This window comes from Grammomys surdaster, unplaced genomic scaffold (genome assembly GCF_004785775.1).
Source record: "Grammomys surdaster isolate TR1022 unplaced genomic scaffold, NIH_TR_1.0 220, whole genome shotgun sequence".
Taxonomy (NCBI): Eukaryota; Metazoa; Chordata; class Mammalia; order Rodentia; family Muridae; genus Grammomys; species Grammomys surdaster.
Genome location: NW_021604665.1, coordinates 16073707 through 16093710, shown reverse-complemented (window position 1 = coordinate 16093710; position 20004 = coordinate 16073707). Strand labels below are relative to the sequence as shown.

Below are 20004 nucleotides of genomic sequence, written 5' to 3'. Positions count from 1 at the left end.
TAAGCCTAGTGCCTCTTTGCTTGCTTGTTTAGTTTAGGTTGACCTGGTATTAGTGCAAAGAGTTTCCATATTAACACAGAACATCCTAATCCTTGAGCCCAAAGTGACTGATTTAGTGGAGTAAATCTGACCCAAGACTAACTTGAGTCCCTTTCCTATAATTTCTAATGATTCTATCCTCAAAATACTGTACTGGAGGACCTCTGGTAGACCTACTTTCTTTCACACAGATAAGGAACTTGTTGTGAACAAAAGATTTGACGCATTTGCATTTCCTTTCCTTGGAGTGTAACAGATGGGGTACCCTGAATGAGCCTCTCAACTAAAACAAAAAGCTTGAGGAAATAGTAAAACACATTTTAAAAGCATCCAGAGAAGCTGTTAGGGGCTCCAGTAGATTCTTGGGCAAGCATTACTTCTAAGGGATTCGAGATACCCTGGGTATTTATGGCTGTCTGTAACACATGAAACAAGGCTTTCAGCCCATTCAAGATCAAATTCTGAGAAGCAACCCTTGAGTATAGCTCAGACTCAGTGTATATGGCAAACACCAAACAAGTCTGTCCTATATAAAAGTAACTTACTTTTTACATTCAGTCCGTCCATAGGGGAAAAATTTAGAATCAGATTGCACCCTCATATTGGTTTGTCACTAGAATTCATGCCACATTGGAAATATGTAGGTTTTTAGATAGAAAATAAACAAAGCAAAAAAAAAAATCACTAAAAACTTAAGGATTTGATTTCAAGAAATCTTTTGGTGGCAGCACTTCAGGCAACAGGTAAAGAAAGTAATTTCTTCTGAAAAAGTATAACTTCAAGCCAGAGCTCATAAATGAAATGCAAAAAATGTACCAGTGAGTGATCAAAAGCACAACACAATGCTTTAAAGTGGCAATATAAATACCTTAACTATTACGACTTTGACAGATAAACTACTTTAGGAACATCTTTATGAAACAGAAAATAAAGTTGAGGAGGCTTGAAGCCCGGAGGAATGAGAATGACCAACAACTGGAGAAGATGCAAATGTAATTTTTTGAAACAAAAATATAAACAAAATTACTTTCTCTACCAATCATACAATAGACTTAGTTTAAAAAAAAAAAACATACCCTAATGCTACAAAAGTAGCAGACAGGAGAACATCTGCATGGCTATTAATTCTCCATGATTATTTACAAAAACAAAAACCAACCTCGGAGCTGGAAGTCTAACCAACAGGCACTTAACAACTGGAGGGAAATGAGAGCTTGGAGTCATCTGAGGAAGACTGCAAGAATCACAGGCAGACAGAAAGACACAGGATGTTCTCTGCTTCTTACTTGAACAGAAACAAAAGAAGCCAGATCTCAGGGGGGAAACATTCTTCACCTACAAATCTATACCAAGCAAACTATGGCTTAAGGATAAAAGTGAAAGGCACAAATAAATGAAGATTCTTTCAGAATTCCCCAGATCTAAGGCATCTTCTTGAGGCAGAAAAGAATTATTTGAGATACAACGTTAGTAAAAACAAAGGTCAGGCTAACGTTTAAAGTGGCAATATAAAACAAAATCATACTTACTCTGCAAGGCCAAACAAACAACAACAACAAAAAGCCCTACCATTAGGAACAATAAAAGCATATTCTGAGAGAAGGACAGGCACTTGAATTTTACTGTCCTGACACCTTAGGAAAGAATGACTGCCATCAACTTCTCAACTTCGGGCTTAATTAAACATGCACAGTAAAACATCTGGGGCAATCGCTAAGACAAAAACAGAGAGTATAACCCCTCCATTCAGCATAGCTTAAAGACATGGGATAGAAGGGATAACAGTTTTAAATAAATCTTTAATGAAAGAAAGCAAGAAAACAAACAAAAGGGACACATACAAAAAGGTAACTCTAAATATACTGATATCCTCAACAAATGTAAATGAACTAAAGATTTTAATTAACAGGCAAAGAGGGGACAGCTTCTAAATATCTCCTCAGGTACAGCTTATGAGACACATTTCTAAAATTTGGCAAATAATTTGAGTTAAAGTTATACCCATAAAAATACAAAAATGATTGTTCTCATCATTTTATTTAGCATAAGTCAAAATAAACTTTAGTATATAAAGTATTAACAGAAAAAAAAATGCCCTTCATAATGATAAACAGCTTACTGGTAAACTCTGACAGTTTCTCAGTCTTATCATGCATAGCATAACCTCACTATACATAAAAGAAGAAAAAAAACTTTAAGACAAACTGGCAAAACCCACTGTTGAACTTTAACTTTTTACAAATTTTATGTACAGGGAGTGACATTCATTGTCTTGCTTGGGACATAGTTTTTTGAGCCTGAGCATATACATAAATCCATGGCATAACTACTGTAATTAGGATGTTGAACAGTTTCATATTCCCCAAAAATTAATAGTACAAAATCTTAAACAACTTTTAACAATGTTCAATCCAGATGTTCAATGTCAAACAGACAGAAATAGCTAGTGAAACTCAGTCACCCTCAAATTATAAAAACAAACAAACAAACTTTCTATATAATTGAAAATAAAAAATACTTCAGGGGGCTGTGAAGATAGCACAGTCGTAAGCATGAGGATCTGAGTTCAATACCCAACACCTACATAAAAAGACAGACATGGTGGCAGCCATACTTGTCATCCAAACAGTGTAAATGTGCAGAAAGGCAAATACTTGAGGATCTCCAGCAGCCAGGGTAGCTGAATAGGTGAGCCCTAGGTCCCAGTGAGAGATTCTATCACAAAAAGCAAGGTGGGTTTGCAACCCATAGGAAGAACAATATCAACCAACCAGACCACCCCAGAGCTCCCAGGGACTAAACCACCAACCAAAGAGAACACATGGAAGGATCCATGGCTCCAGCTGCATATATAGCAGAGGATGGCCTTATTGGACATCAGTGGGAGAAGCTCTTGGTCCTGTGAAGACTTGATGCCCCAGTGTAGAGGAATGCCAGGGCAAGGAAGCAGGAGTGGGTCTGTGGGTGGGGGAACACCCTCATAGAAGCAGGAGGAGGGAAGATGGAATAGGGGTTTCCAGAGGGGAAACCGGGAAAGGGGATAACATTTAAAATGTAAATAAATAAAATATCTAACTAAAAAATTTTCTAAAATGCTAGAATGAATTTGAACATAGAGTCAAAACTCAAACACATACACACAGCAAGGTGGATGGCTTCTGAGGAACAATACCTGGGGTTAATCTGACCTCCACATGTGTGTGTGTGTGTGTATATATATATATATATATATATACGTATATATATATATATACATATATATATATATATATATATATATGCACAGCTACACACAAATGAATCCACAAACACAAAGACTTCTAAATACCATGGATAACAAATTATAATAGAGATATGAAAATAATTAAAAACAACAGAAAATTCTGTATGTCAAAATGTGTAGGATACAAGTAAAGCATTATTTAGAGGGCACTTACAGCTTATGATGCTTAACAAGGTAATTTGAGGAGTAAATTAATTTGTAAATTAATTATTTAAGAGAACGTTAAGAAGCTGAAAGACTGCTTAGTCTGTCAAGATCCACATAAGAAGCTGGGCTTATCACTCTGCACCTGTAATCCGAGAACAGAGAAGCAGAAACAGGCATATCCCAGGGGCTCACTGAGAGACCCTGTCTCATACAATAAGGTAGAAAGCTATCAAGGGATACTTAACACCTGACCTCTGCTTTTCCCAAGTGCATGCACTGGTGCACATATCACACACACACACACACACACACACACACACACACACACACACAATTCAGAAGTAGGCAGGGGAGTTAGTTCTTTATGAAGCTTCAGGAGAAAGCAAGTTCCTCAGCCTTTCTATCTACCATTCTGTTGTTTGTCTACAAACTGCAGACCCTTGTGATCCTCACATCTCTGACAATGTAAACCTTCAGCTCCCCTTGTGATTTATTGGGAATAACTGGAAATAAGAGAGAACTTCCCATCTCAAGGTCCTTATCACATCTGTGATATTTCTTTTATCACAGAGGGAACATAGTCACAAGCTCTGGGGATTCCGTAGGGGGACATCATCAAGGGAAGTTGGGGAACAAACAAGTTCCTTCAGGAATTAATGAAATAGGAACACTTATGATGACAGTACATTTTTAAAAAAATAAACTTACGATATTAACTTAAAAAGAAACAGCCCTTTAAAGACATAAAGATTCTCAATCAGTGGTAAGTCTTCACATAAGAGGAAAAATGAACAGCTGAGACTTCTTTGGACTTACCCGCAAAATTCCATTCACCAAAGCCACAAGAGCACAGGACAAAGGAACAAAGCAAAAGTTGGACAAGGAAGCCAAAAAATGGGCCACAGAAAGTAAGGGTGTGTGGGGAGATTGTCTACATCATGTCACTCAGTGGAGATTATCTGAGCCTTTAAACAAAGTCTCTGGGTCAGGCCTATCACCCTCAAATCAAGAGTGCTTTCTAGTTGACCATTCCACTAGCCAGACTGTTACAAGTTAGCTCTTGGATGGTTTGCTAAATAGCAACTTCATTATCCATATTAACAGAAGGGCCTGAGGATATTCTCATAATGGAAACCAGTAAGTCCTTTAGAATACATGCCTAGCTTTTCCAGTGAATGCTCTAATTGCATTTTTAAGCTATTATTGCTAAGATGGATTCAAATAACTTGGACACAATGACCTAATGGAATAAAAACATGTTTGAGACCCAACATTCCCAAGAACAATCAACTGAGCACGTCTTATTTGTCTCTTGTCCTAAGACTATAAATTCCTGCAGGGCAGGGGCCATTCCGATCTATTCAGGTAGATGGCCTCAGGAACAGTCAGGTGCTTTTACAGTCCACTAATCTGTGGGGCTGCTTTTCTGAGAGACTTGCCAGGGATGTACTCTCTATTGCAATAGCTGAGATACCAGTACAGAAACACGCAAAACTGCCAAGAGAGAGGAGAGGCAAACAGGTAATCCATTTTCCTCAAGTAAACTCCACCCTTCAAATTCTACTAATAATTCTCTTAAGGTAAAATTACAGAGCTAAACCATAAAAATTATATGAAAGAAAACTTACTAAAAGGCAACTGACATGGAATGGTCACAATAGAAATTCACCCTGGGGATAACTCCAGACTCAACTGCTTCTGGTCTGGGCCTGCTGGCATAGTCCCTAATCTACAGCAGAGGCAGGCCTGTGAACCCAAGGTCAGACTTCCACCATAGCTAGGGCTATACTGGGATGACCATGTCAAGGAAAAAGGACAAGAAAGTCAGCACAGGGTTAGAAAACCTCATTCTGAACTACAAATATGAAATAATGGTATTTCCAATATTTCCAGTCAAGTTCAATAAATAAATATATATATATAAAGCTCTTAACTGGTAGTTGGTGAGAGATATCAATTTTTTGATAATCTATATACAGATCATTATTTTGAGCTGGATCACTGCTCGGTGAGGGATGGACTACAGAGTTAGAGCAGGCAGAACACAGTGCTACTTAAAAATGGAGATACTGGCTCCATTTAATGACACATTAAACATACAAAGGAGTATAAGTTTAGAAACAAGTTGGAACTGCTCACAACACCAAGATTTCACTCAGGAAGTACCAGCCTTCACACCAAACACACTCCCAGATCTGAAGAAGAGACCTTGCCAGCGACCTGGCCCAGCCTGGCAGCACTTTCAGACCAAGTTATTCTGTGACTTGTAGGAAACAACTAGAAGTAATATTTGATGTTGTTTGGCTCTCTCAACAAGCTGTGTAAACTCACTCCTGACACTTCTGAAAATAAAACCCATGTGGATATTCAAAAAAACAAGACAAAAACAGACAAACAAAAAACCCACTCAACTTCTCCTAGCTTCCAAAAGACCAATCAAGAGGGATTATGGGTTTCCTTGCTCCTCTGCCCAGGTCAGAGGACTGCATTCCCTAGGGCTTTTATAGCCTTAGATAATATTTAATTAAATACTCTGTTCTGGCTGCCTTATGTACTAGAGAATACTAATTTTAGAAAACCAGTTAGCTGGTTCTCTCTAACTGTATGTTATTATAGCGAAGGTCAAATTTTTCACTGAAACTATGGCAACAACACTCCACTACTTTTCTGCCAACAAGACTATAACAAAATTCTCATGACAGGCTTGATTGGCTGCACCTGAACTGGATAATTCTGTTTCTTCCCTTTGCCTCAAATACCACCTTAGTGGGATGGCAGAGAGGTAGAAAGAGGGCCTGGCTACAGCAATTTACTAGCATGAGCCCAAGTGAGCTTATATGTAAGTGTCATCACTAGTAACATTTTTAGACACACATAATTTTAGCAGCATAAAACATCCAGACATTTCAGAGGCACCCAAAGTAGAACATAAATGTACCTGCAAAAATACCAGTCCAGAAAAAAAATTTACACGTCAGTAAAAGGAATAACTGCTGAGCTTATTGTCTTAATTTTTACAACTACTCAGATAAGTTTTCTTCATACTGAGGACCAGCTATTGCTCACAAGGAGATAGGGAGAAAAGAATGGCTTTGAAGAGCTGTGTCTTGTTCTGCTCACCAGTGGATGCTCTCCCTGTATTACCTCCAAACCAATGATATTGAGAAGAACATAATTTTGGCCACATGAATGAGCCACACACAGCTCTGAGTGAGAGTTGTCAATTTATGGTCAATGCTACAGAAGAAGTAATCAGTCAACACCCCTTTCAGAAGTGTGATTGCCCTTGGAGTCAAATAGAGCAAGCCAAATGACCTAAACGTCTCTAAATTTGCAGCCCCTGGGTATAGAGACAGAGAGGTGGCTTGGAGAAAGAACAGACTGGCCTGCTGCTCAGACAAGAAAAACACTGCTTCCTCTCTTTTCCCTCTGTTAAATTTGTAATTCTATACAGAAGACAGGATTACCATCACAAGTGAATGACATCATTTACTGAAGCTGATCAAGACTTGTGAAAGAAAATGCCTGATGACTTCCTTCCTAAAAGCCAGTATCTGTCTTCAATGTCCTTCCTGTTGACTTCCATATTCAATAAAATCACTAAAATTCAGAAAAATTAAAGATGGTCTTTGTAGCCAAGTAATAATGGTGGCACACCTTTTAACTCCAGCACAGGGAAAGCAGAGGCAGGTGGATCTCTGTGAATTCAAGGACTACCTGGTCTATAGACCGAGGGCAACAAGGGCTACACAGAAAATCCTGTCTCAAAAAACAAAACAAAACAAAACAAAAAATTGGTCTGCCCCTTGTAAATAGGTAGCCTTGCCAGACAATACCAACTTAGATAAGGACAAGCGAGTCATAGTGAATTGTCCCCTGAACCTTCAACCAGCCGATACCCGATTCTGATGATATCTGTATTCCCCCTGATCACCCACACTCCAGTGTCATTCCTTCCCCCACATCCTGCCTTTCTGTGTTTATAACCCCTGTGTGAATTAATTACGATTTGAGAAAAAAAAATTGGTCTGCCTATGGATTCATGAATAGAGCCTTTAAAACACAGATCAATGTTTTAGAGACAGCAAGAGCTATGTTGGGTCTTTCTGAGACATCTCCTAAAAGGGGATAATTACATATTCGGTCACGTCTAGGTATTGAGCACTTAATCTGTGAAACACATGTGGACAGTGTTTCACATAACCTAGGTCATCCTGAAAATGTACCACAGCGTCTGTACTATTAACTATTGCCAACACCAGGTAGGGAAGCTAAGGTCTAGAAAGCTTACTGGGCTTATCCACAGGCACCCAGCTAGCAAAAGGCAGGCAAAGGCTTGAATCCACATCTGAGCCCACAGCTGGGACTCCTACACACTCTGCTCTACTGACTGTCCACAGCAACACTCTCACTACAAACACAATCAACAGGGCCTTAACTTGGAAGGCTCTGGCTTTGCCATTTGCTCATGTTTCACAGCCTCTCCATTCCTTTGCAACCTTCCCCACCATTAGACTGAACCCATTTGGTTTCCCAAGAACTTCTCAGCATGACCGCTGGATCTACACTCTCTCCAGCTGTTTGCTGATCCATGTCCCAACCATAGGGTTTCCACAGGAAGCCAAACAGAAAAACAGCTGGGGTCCTTTGGTGCGAAAACAGAGACTGTCAAAGGAGAACATCTACCTAACCTCTGTCCCAGAGCAGAAATTCTCTCTGAGTCCTCAACAGATGCTCGGTCCCTTTTGAACCAAAGGAAACAACTGGATGCAGGGGTAACACATCAGGACTTGGTCGGGACCAAGCTCTTTACAACTAAAGTACTCTGCTCACTCTTAACAAAGTCCCACAGACCTGACTAGGAGAAGGCACCTATCATTGTCTCTGCAGGCATCCTGCAGGAACTAGAGGGCCTGTTAAAAACACAAAATCCCAAGTCCCACCTTAGATCTACTGTTCCTGGGACACAAAACATCTATCCAACTCAGAGTTAGAAAGTAATCAACCAGCTCTAAGAAGCCAAGTGCACCCTCAGCTCTCTACTGACGCCTCTAGTGACAGGGAAGAGGAATGAAACAGGGCCCCATACATAGGCACAAAGGTGGGAGTGTCCAACAAGGGAGGAGTGTGTGCCCAGGAGTGGGATGAGAAGTGTAGAGCTTGTCTTGCACTGTTGATTTGAGACCTAGCCTCTTGCTAGCCCTGTGTTTACTTTCTTCTCACTGAGCAATATACCTGCATGATTTGGTATATAGCAAGAGACCCCAGATGATGCCTGAGAAGCACAACTCTACAAATTCACTCCACAGACATTCTGAAGTTCTCCAGATATGGGTTCAAATCCAAGCCCAGCCCAGTTTCCTACCCTCTCTACAGATAAGGTGCCCAGCTGTCAAATAGGAACAATAACACTGTCCACATCACAGGGTTGCATCTATGACCCTATCAGAAGACCAGGTACAAGGCAGCCAAAGACTCATGAAACTATAAATGTCAAGGAGGTAACAAAGATTTGACATTGTGGTTCAGAAAAAAAGAAGAAAAACAAACAAACAAAAAAGTACCCTCTGAGGATGGATCAGCTTCCTCTCATGAAAGTAAACAACTGAAATAATCAATTTATAAAGAGAAAGGACTGTTTGGCTCACAGCTTTTGGAGCTCATGACTGGTTGTCCCTGCAGCAGAGCAGCACTTTACAGCAAGAGTAAGAGCTTGTCAACTTAGCAGGAAACAAAGGAGAGAGAGTTCAGGATGTCCCCTATGCGCATGCCCCTTTCCTGCCTGAAAAGACCTAAAGTCTTCTCACTAGGCCATTATCTCTTAAAGGTACCACCACATCCTTGTTGCCCAAGCCTTTCAAGTCTTTGGGGGCTAATCAAAATCCAACATGTAGCAAAACATGAGACCAAACACAGTCCAAAGTTCCAGGGAGAAACCTTTATAGAATATCAGACTTGTGTAGTTTGGAAAGTGATTATAGCATGAGACAACACACTGAAAAGACCAGAGGCCAGTTGACTGGAAATGTCATCAATGAAAACACAGTTGGGTTGGGAACCATGAAATGTCATACCAGGAAAAACACTTGACTCCTCTACAGTGGCTTTTACTAAAGACCAACATTACAGGCATGGGGCCAGACAGGCAGGGCAATTTGTGGTACTTCCACATGCCCCATGTCTAGGTGAGAAGATAAAAGTAGAAGGCAGCTGTAATAAACACTATGCTAGAAGGTCAGGGTTAGAGTTGGCATGTATCTCTAGTCTATAGACGCAGCTCTGATTGACATATTTGGGGAGGATACAAATTAGGGCCAAGTCCTTGTGTTGGGGCCAGACTGCCTGGTTCTCCTAGCTATATGATCTTGAAGCAAACACTCTACCTCTTGTATGTCAGCTTCTCCATCCATAGAAGAGCATCTTCCTTTTAGAATTGTTCTAAGATTAAATAAACAGATGTATATGAAGGAAAGTATAAGATACAATAAACTGATTTAACTAATTTAAGTAAAGACTGGACAAAGTACTCAGAACCATTTATTTGTGTTTATAGAAGGCAGATTATTAACACAGGAAAATGGGACAAAATTTTGTTTTGTTTTAATCCATGATGCCAAAGAACAAAGGGAAGCTTTGGGTACAATCCGATCCAAATTCTGACACAGCATCATTCTATGGCTCCAGCACACTCGTTATCCCAGTCCGATTTTCTCACTTGTCAAATGAGGAAGGGACAAAGTTATTATAAGCTCAAGTGATTCACCTCATGTTCTTCTTCACTGATACCCTCAAAACAGGATTATAAAAACCCTTTGCCAAAAGAAAAGTCCTTAATCAACCACTACACAGTACTGTCAGAAGGATCATACAATGATATGACAATTTGACCCAATTACTTTGGCTGGGATTTCAAAATTCATTTGTTCTTGAATGGAGGAAGCCACATCACATCAGTGGGATTGAATTAGATGGCACGGTAATCATATTTATTTTGCTGGGAACATTTTCAGGATAAACAGCTGAAAATTATTCTCCATTAGCAAGTGAATGAACTATTAGGGTAAGTGAATATGAAATAGACACTTGAGTTCTATTTTCCAAGGGTGACTCAAATATTCAAAAAAATGAATGGACTCAGAGCAGGAAAGTACCTGTGTCCACTCATTATGTGAGAGACCTCAGACACACTTCTCCTATCTTCAAGAAAGTGGGCAGAAACAGGAGGAGCTACTGGAAGAAGTGTGTGGGACTCTTGCAGTAATCAAGCTGCAAGAACCAGCCCCCCAATTGTGTAACACCCTGAAAGCATTCTAGGTTGCCAAGGGAATTGATTTAAATTACAGCTTTGTTCCCCTTCAATGGAGTCTGTTGGTGCAAGATTGAGATAAGCTAGCAAATCTGAAATGAAGATTATAAAAACCTACTAATCTTTTCATTAAATTTGAATTGACTTTGTGAATAAAGAACAAGTTGCAAGAGCCTCCCCTACAAGGCAGCTTTGCACATGGGCAATATCTTCAATATGCCCCGTGGCATGTATCTGACACGTACCTTAAACAGAACTGATTTTTTTCCCCCTTACTTAACAAGACAGGCAAAGAGTAAGCTCTGCATTCCTGTCATGGATTAAAATCAGAAGAACAAACACAATTTAAGTTAGCCCCTCCCCTTTGCATGTGGGTATTTAAAACTAAATAAGATATGGGTTCATTCCTTGGATGCCTTGCCAAAATGAAGGGGTGGGGAGGGGAGAGAATGTTGCTTAGCAACAATTAAAACAATGTGCAGCAAAGGAACAGGGTTTGAAAGAAAGCTAAGCCAGCAAGCTTGTTATAGTTACCCTGGAAGACCTTTGTGACCCAAGATCCTGGCTGTCTCCTTTTGGCCTCGGGGTGAAAGTCTGGCTGTTTCCTTTTTATCTAGACATAGACAACTTGTAATCCCAGGGAAATGGGGATCTACTTCTAGGCAGCTCCAGGTTCCTAAATGCCAATGCTTTCTTGTGAAATATGAACCTGTCCATTTCCAGTCCTGGCTGCAGTGTCTGAAGCTGGAATGGATACGAGGAGATACTTCACGAAAAACTGCACTTAATGAATGGGGAAACACGCCCACAAAGACAGGATAGTTCCTCCAAGATAATGAAACAGTTTTCAGCAAACACTGGCCAGCCTCTAGCTCTGGCCTCAGATGGTAGACTTTTCTCAGTGCCCAACCTAGACCTAACCCACAAGCAAGTCTATGATGCAGTACTGACCTTGAAATAGGCCACTCCTGGTGGAGACACCTACCAAAGGTGCCAGGGAGTTTCAAGGCTAATTACAAAGAGGATGGACCAAATATAAAACACTTCATTCCTTTCCCCATTAAGACAGCCTATTAAACCTCCAAGACTCCTCAGAGAGTGACTGACATCCTACAAGCACTCTAGAGATGGAGAACAAAGGGTCTGGCAAAAGAAAAAAGGCTAGAGCTTAAATATCCATAGCTATGCACTGGGCCTCAGGCAACTCACCAAGGAAAGCAAGGCATGCTTCTCCCAGGTTCATCCCAAGAGCTAGACTCTCAGGCTGTTATGTGTCAGGGCCCAGGCTGAGGAACCAGAGACTTTGATCCAACACCAAACTTGAAATGCTCAGACACTGGCTACACTGCCTTTGGTTAGACTCTCAATGGCACCACAAATAAGTCCCAATCATGTGGACATTATGCATATTTCTGAGCTTGTGTTGGGAACAGCTGAAGATTCATTATACCAAAAAGTCCAAGCCAGCCTGCCTGCCTTCCTTCCTTCCTTCCTTTCTTGCTTCCTTCCTTCCTTCCTTCCTTCCTGGCCTTCCATTGAAATAATCCTGAATAGAAGCTAAAAAGAATTCAAGAACAGAAAAGTAACATCTTGTCTAGTCTCAATTGGAAACTATGCCGGTAACAAGAACCCTCGTAGCAGGGGTTTAAAACAATCTATAGGGCAAAGGGTAGGAAAGGACAGAGTCTAGCTCTCAGGACTCTGGCATTCAGGTGTGACATGACATTAGACCAGTTCCTAACATCTCTTAACCTGAATAGCATTAGGTATGAAACAGATGTGTTCTGCTCCACAGAGGTGCTACAGAGCCAGAGAGAAGACACATATGAAGAGTGTCATTATCTACTCTGCCCTATCCCATAGGACATAAGAAAGTACTTTGCCCTCTCCCTTCCCCTTGCATATATAACTGCTGTGGTGTGGGAATAGATACCTTCCCAGAGAACTAGTAACTAGTAACTTTTGTCCCTGGAAAATAAATGCCCTGTAGCAGAATATCGAAGGAAAACAATAAATGTTTGTTGAATAAATGATAACCAGCCTAGGAAGGTTAAATGACTGTCTATGAGAAAGTTACTCAACTTCTTGGAGCCTCCATTTCTTTATCTGTATAATGGGAACATAAAGATCTATGAAAGGAAGTGGATCACACACAGAGATTAGAAAGAAGTCATTCATCAGGACAGTGCTTTTACAAAGTGGATGAGCTATCAGTGGGATAAATGAAGTAGGTCAGTCTCTTCACAAAACCCTAAGGTTCTTTTTTGGGTTGGTGTTTATTCATTTGTTTTGGGGTGGGGAGGTATTTTTGTTTTTGATTTTCTCACACTGGGTTTCTCTATGCACTCTATGTAACAGAGCCCTAGCTATCCAGGATTTGATTTGTAGAACAGGCTGGCCTTGAACATACAGATTTGCCACCCTCTGCTGCCCACATGCTGATTAAAAGCTTGCACCACCACACCCAGCTACTGAAATTATTGTTCAACTTAATTTGCGGTCCATACCACCAGCCCCATCAGCCGAGCCATCACTGGGTGCACAATGTTGCCTCAGTCCTTTACCAGCTTAGGTGGATAAAGGGGTTTGAGATCTGTTACACTGTGGGATGACAAAAGAACCCAAGGACAGGGAAGACACCTAGACCATGCTTGCTCACCGAAGTCTGGTGCAGGCCCTCCCCCGACACATGGGTCTACTTACAGGATGTGAGCTTGTCTCCTTCACTTCAATTCTCAATTACTCTTCCCTTATCAATTTCTCTTTCTCCATCCTACCTCTTCTTCCCCAGCTGTCCTTCCTCTCCCTCTCTTTCTGTGAGTCAGGGTCTCCTTCTGTAGTACTGGCAGGCCTGAACTCAAAATCTTCCTCCTTCCTCTTCCTCCTGAGTGCTAGGGTTATAGTATGTAGCACTGCCATGCCTGGCTTCCCACCTTAAAGGTAAACTTCTCTTCTAACAGCTTCTTTGGGAAGCTCAACATTTTCTATAGATATAAATGTTGTAGTTCAGTTAATGCTGATACGGTAATGTATGTCCAAAGGTCAAGGATCTGAGGCCAAGGTGGTTCTGGTACAGTGAAAGGTTTAAGGACAAAAACTTGACCATTGCCCCAGTGTAGAAAAGAGATTACACAATAGATAGTGTAACCAACTCTAAAAGCCTGTTTGATTCCCTCAAAGCCTGCATTCCCTTCTTTCTACTCCAATAACCCTGGAGGTTATTAATGCAAAAGGAGCAGAGGCCCAAGAGGAAAATGGGGACTGGCTGTCAGTTTCCATCTTGCCTTTAGAGAAAGCGCTTTTTATATTTAGTATCTTCAAGGGGGAGAACTGTGGAGGGATGGGAAGAGCAAAAGATAATACAGAGAAAGGAATTCACTGACCACAAAGTTTCTATTCCTGGTTTCAATCTGATGTTTGTCTTCCTTATTCTTTCTATGTTATGGTCAGAGCTAAGACCCATCAGAGAAAACAGTGATTCTGCCCCACAGTGCACAGTCTCTAGTGCATTCAAATGGTTATCATACTGACAAAAGTAAAAACCAAGGTACCTTAATGACTCCAGATCTCAGCTATTTCTCGTCATCACACAGAGAAAACAACAACATTGTTCGTATTCATTCAGATGATGAGAAAGATGTGCCTTATAGGAAACAGATGTACAACTTTTTTCCCCCACAAAGTTTGGGGGGCACAGAAATCACACGCATGAAAAGAGAAATTCATTTTGGAAATGCACTCGAAAGTATCAGAGAAAAGCAAGGGCACTCAATGTTTAACTCTTCCTTCTGCATCTACTGTACAAAAGAAAAGCTAGTGGGACCACGGAGCCATCCAACGGTAGCACTATGTTTAGCCACACTATCCTCAATTCTATTGCCTTTGTAAGGAAGGAAACGTCCATGGCCCCATTCCGTAGGTGTGCAAACAAGCTCAGAAAATTAGTCTCTCAAGTACACTCAACCAGTACAGGACAGGAATCTAGGCTGGGGAGTCCTTGCGTACAGGGAAAGACAGAGTCATGGGTGACAATGCTCATGTCACTGAAGGAGTCATTTATGATTACAAGTTCCATGTAGGGACTGAGTAAGGTAAGGCAGACAAGGTAAGCATGATGAAGACTTACTAAGCACTTCATGACTTTTTTTCCCCTCATTTTATTGTTCTGCTTTGCTTTTAATGTGATACATAGCAGGGGTACAATGTGTTGTTTCAACTCACATTTATAGTAATCTAATCAGAGTTTTTAGCTTATCTGTCACCTTAAATAGTTACAGTTTTGTTTCTTGTGCTACTAGAGGTCAAATTCACGCCGTCACATGTGAGGCAAGAATTCTACCATAGGGCCACATCCTAACCTTTTATAACTTTTTTGTGATGCAAAATATCCAAAACCAGCTCTTCTTGGTAGTTCTAAATGCTTGTTGTGTGATAATTAGCCAGAGCTACCCTACTCTACACTAGAATACACCAGAACCTGTTTCTCCTAACCTTGTACCCACTAACTAATCTCTCTCATCTTCCCTCCTTTAACCGCTCTGTGGCCTCTGGTAACCATTGTTTTACTCTCAATTTTTTTAAAATTATCTTTCATCTTTTTTTTTTTTTACATTCCAATAGTTATCCCCCTCATTAATGGTTCCTCATTACTCTCAATTTTTATGAGGTAATTCTTTAGGATTCCCCATGAGTAAAGCATCAAGTTTCTCTATCTGTCACTGGCTTGCTTCATTGCCACAATGTCTTCCAGGTCTACCTACCTTTGTCACAGCTGACAACATTTTGTCTAGGATTAAATTCTTCACACACATTTATCTTTTATTAAAGTTGACGTGGCCAGGTGCACAGAGGTGACTTTGGTAAGAGTCATACAGGTAAAAATCTATGGAACTTCGATTTGAATCCAGAAAGTCTCACTGGTCTTAGATTCTGTATTAATGCAGGGTTACAAATCTTGAAAGGAACTCCCCAAAGTCAGAAGTCATGGGGAGCAGACCACAGACAGGCTCCCTCTTACCTCCATTTACTGAAGAACAGTTTATAATGGTTCTCAATATGGGAAATCAGTTGGCAAGCCAGCAGTGAGAACCAGAGCAAATCCAAGTGACTCAACATAGCTCTGCTGATTGCTTGGATAAAGACTCCATCATCCCATCAAGCTGCTTGCCAGCATCTCTTTTTTTCCATATGTGTTTGTTTCAACTGCAGATACAAAGGCTCCATAAATGAAACCACGGACCAGATATGTCTGTAAACTACTTATCTGCCCATGCGCAATTTCTAAGCCACCAACATGAGCTTGTACTTCAAAATGTACTTATAGTTGGAAAAGCAACAATCTCTTCCAAAAGAGAGATCTTTTTCTTCATGTAGGGCTGGGGAGGAATTCTTGACATAGATAAGCTACATCACAGCTGAGGAGATGTTTTCAAAAACATTTAAAATATTTCCTGCCCAAGTCCCATGGTGGAGAAGTCTCCAGCTCTACGGCAGCCTGCAGAGGCAGCGTTACCAGGCTTCTTACCTACATGGAGGGCAATCAACCATAGCACTCAGAGCTTAGGAAGTTCTGACCTATATTCATGAAGCCTGCAGCACAACTTATTTTGAACCAGATGTCCCCACTATCACAAAGCAGTTCACAGTCTAGAAACTACCTAGAAAATCAATAAACCAAGTCACTGCCTAGTTCCTACTTGTAGAACTAAGTCAGGACAGAAAAGGAGATTGATTGTTTCCAAATGGCCTCTGGCAGACTGATACTTTGATTTCAAAACAGTCTCCTCAAATCAGACACCAGAGGCACATCCAAGCAAGACCCACACTGATCCTAGTGCCAGGAAACACACATAGCTTCTGATATCCTCTGCAGTGGTCCTATTTACTTTAATGTCCTAACCCTGTATCCAAAGAGCCACTTCATCATTTGTGATGAAAAACCTGAGGGACATGATGTTAAATGAAATGAGGCAGGCACAGAAAAACAAATACTGTGTAATAACCTCATTTATTCATGAAATCTTCAAAACTTAAACTCAGAGAGGCAGACAGTAGGGGAGAGGTTATCAAGGCCTGGGGTTAAGATGGCAGGTTGGTGAGGGCATTGGTCAAAAGCTGTGGTATCTCACTTAGATGGGAGAAAGACACTAAAAAGATTTATTGCACAACATGGTGACAACAGACATCAACACAAAGTGCTACTTGAAGAAATCCACATTAAGTAGCCCAAGTTAGGTATTCTGCAATGTCTACCGATTTCAAATCATACATAGCACAATTTGTTAACTTAAAAATGATAATCATTAATATGTAACAATATTTTTAAAACAATACTGAACAGCCATTGGTTTACTTTATTCATTGCATTAAATTCTCTTCCAGGCCCTGCCTGACCACTGAGGCAAGGATGGAACAAGAGGTCCTCTGGACCCAGCACCTGTTCTGACAAAGCTTCACTTCTCTGTGTCCCAGGTGCAAAAGCCAAGCCTAGATTATCTCTTCCCTCAGCAAGGAAGCTGGTAGTTTATAGCTATTAGCAATGGTTTTTAACTGTGGTTGCACAAGAGAATTACCCAGGGAGCTTTTAAAAAATCCCAATGCCCAATTAAATCAGGAACGCAGCGGGTAGGAGCAGTTAGCGGTGTTTTTCATAGTTCTATGGGTGATTTCTTTGTGCAGCCAAACTTGAGATCCAAACTCCTACTCCCTCCTGCCTCTAGCCATGCGACCTCAGGTGACACACCGAGGTAGGAGTCTAACCAATCCCTTCCCAAGGTAGAGGAAATATGACCCTCCAACTGAGCTAACACAGGCAGCATCCTATCTCACCAACATGGTCAACGTTGGGTTGGGAATTCACTCTCTAAGTGACATGATGGTCCTTAAATAAAAATCTTTCATTTCTGCTCCACTCAAGATTTTGTTTTAAGACAAGACACGGGGAGGGGTTATGAAGAAAAATTCAGCAGAAGCAAGAGCTCCTTCAAGTTTCTAGGACTCACTTTTTTAAAAATAGTTTTCCCTCATCTTCACATGAAAACATTCTCCTGATAGCCTTGTGCCAACCGGACAGAGCTCAACACCACCATGCATCCAAATGGCTCCCTTCCATCTGAATGGCTGCCTTCCATGGCATCCTAGCTTCCTTAGCTTTCATCCAGAGGACTCAAACAGTTTCTAAATCATTCAACAGAGAGAATCTAGAACTCAAAAGATAGAGTCTGCAAACAGCAAGAGCTGAATTCTCTGTGACCAAGGCCACCAGTCAAGTGGGTACCCAAGCCCACTAGCAAGAAAAATCAGTTGTGTCAGCAGGATGGCCAAGTGGTTAAGGTATTGCACTCAAGATCCAACAGACATAAGTCTGCAGGGGTCTGAGCCACACTTCCCGTGGGACTTCATTAAGTAAGCATTTTTCCTTTTTGTAAGGGAGAAAAAAAATGCCTTCTGGTTCTGACAGACCCTTTGAGTCTAATTCCTGAAACTCACATGGTGAAAGGAGAAAGCCAACTCTATCAAGTTGTCCTTTGACCCCATCCAAAGACGGCCACAATGCATGTGCACAAAATTAATAAACAAACAAGTAATCAATGTAATTTTTAAACAATTTTGGAAGCCTTAAAAAACATCAGTGCTGAGCGGAGTGCAATGGTATACAACTTTAATTCCAGCACTCAGGAGACAGAGAGGTGGAGTTAGAGGCCAGCCTAGCCTACACATTGAATTCCAGGACAGCCACAATTATTCTGTTTAGAAAACAAGCAAGCAAACAAAAACAGTTCCCAACTGTAGGTTCAGAGCATCTATAGAATTGACAATCTTCTCTAGATAATTCTAAGATGGGGCTCAAACCAAGAACCATGTAGTACCACTGTCACAACAGGAGACAGAAACAAAGCAGTGGCATCTAAGATGTCAATTCCACTCAAATACTCCCTGTAATAAGCTAAGCTACCTTCTAAAAAACACTCAAAGCTCAGGGCCACAGAAGGCGACATTAATAGGAACGCTGCCCTGCTGTACCTTTTAGCTCAAGTAGAAGTGCACTAGTCAAGAATGTCTCATTCCAGGTAAGGCAGCTAAGAATTATCAAGACTCCAAGAGAGATCATGAGATCTGCTGAAATAACCCAAGCTCCTTGTGACTGGATCCTTAAATCTCATTTGTTTGGAGACATAGCTATGCTAATGAAAAGCTTTCGGATAAATTAGAAACTTGGCAATGCATATTCTGTAGACAAACTAAGGCCCTAATAAAAGCCATGCCAATCTTGACTGAGAATTTATTTACACATTTTTTCGAGAAGTTTTAAAGCCAGGACTTAAGTAACTTTTTCAAAATCAGATTTCAAGTAAATAAACCTAAGGTTGCTACAGAAAAGGATAAAGGACTGGAAGCAGGGAGGGAAGGAGGGGGAGAGGGCCAGCTGGCCTCACAGGCACAGCAGTACTCTTCCTAAATCATCAAGTAAGTGAAGGTGACCCAGTCCATCAAAGCGGCAACCTTACCTCTGAATTTCTTGGGTGGATTGTTAAGGTCCCCGGCTTCTGGCTGTACAACGCAACGGTCATCAACCAAGCTGCAAAAAGAAAAACAAATCAATGCTGTATCCCCAAGTAAGCCTAGGGAAATAAAACCCTCAATGAGCATTATGTAAAAATGGAGTAGCTCAGGGCTCTTCCTATGCAAAATTTACATTGCCATATCCCTCTGCCAGGGAGCGTTGGCCAAGGAGGTTTCTTATGCATGGAGTGAAATAAACCTAACCCAAGGGCCCAGCACTCTGTAATGGACATGTCAAGTTACTGTTTTCTGCAGCGCCTATTCCCAGAACCACATCTGTGAGAGATTTACACACAGCATGCAATATTGCTGACTCTGGAAGACACAGGAAGAGGTCAATGCATCTGACTAACGATCAGCGAGGAGCCAACCAGGGACTGTACCAAGTCCTGATGAGGACTACAGTGCGCCAAGCCTCGGCCCTGAAAGAGCTCAAGGCCTAAGTATAGAAGCCACAAAAGCAAACTAATAAATTAGGTATACTCTAGGAAGGAAGAAAGGAGAACAGTCAGGAGCCGTCTGTGCCAAAGGCACTTCGGACAGAGGAAGATGTATCAGAATTGTTCAAAGAACCAAAACAGAGGTGGGAGATGAGAAGTGGAGCATCTTTAGGTGGAGAATACCCAGTGAGTGGAGCATCTTTAGGTGGAGAGTACCCAGTGAGTGG

At 41.1% G+C, this 20004-nt stretch overlaps 1 protein-coding gene across 13 annotated transcripts in view; it reads right to left on the bottom strand.

Moving 5' to 3' along the window:
* Window positions 1-20004, bottom strand: part of Itpr1 (inositol 1,4,5-trisphosphate receptor type 1) — a 325637-nt gene that overhangs the window by 278215 nt on the left and 27418 nt on the right. For all 13 annotated transcript variants that reach the window (XM_028773069.1, XM_028773070.1, XM_028773072.1 and 10 more), the window contains exon 4: window positions 19283-19353. In XM_028773069.1, the coding sequence (XP_028628902.1) occupies window positions 19283-19353 (71 nt within the window). The remainder of the gene's footprint in view (window positions 1-19282; window positions 19354-20004) is intronic.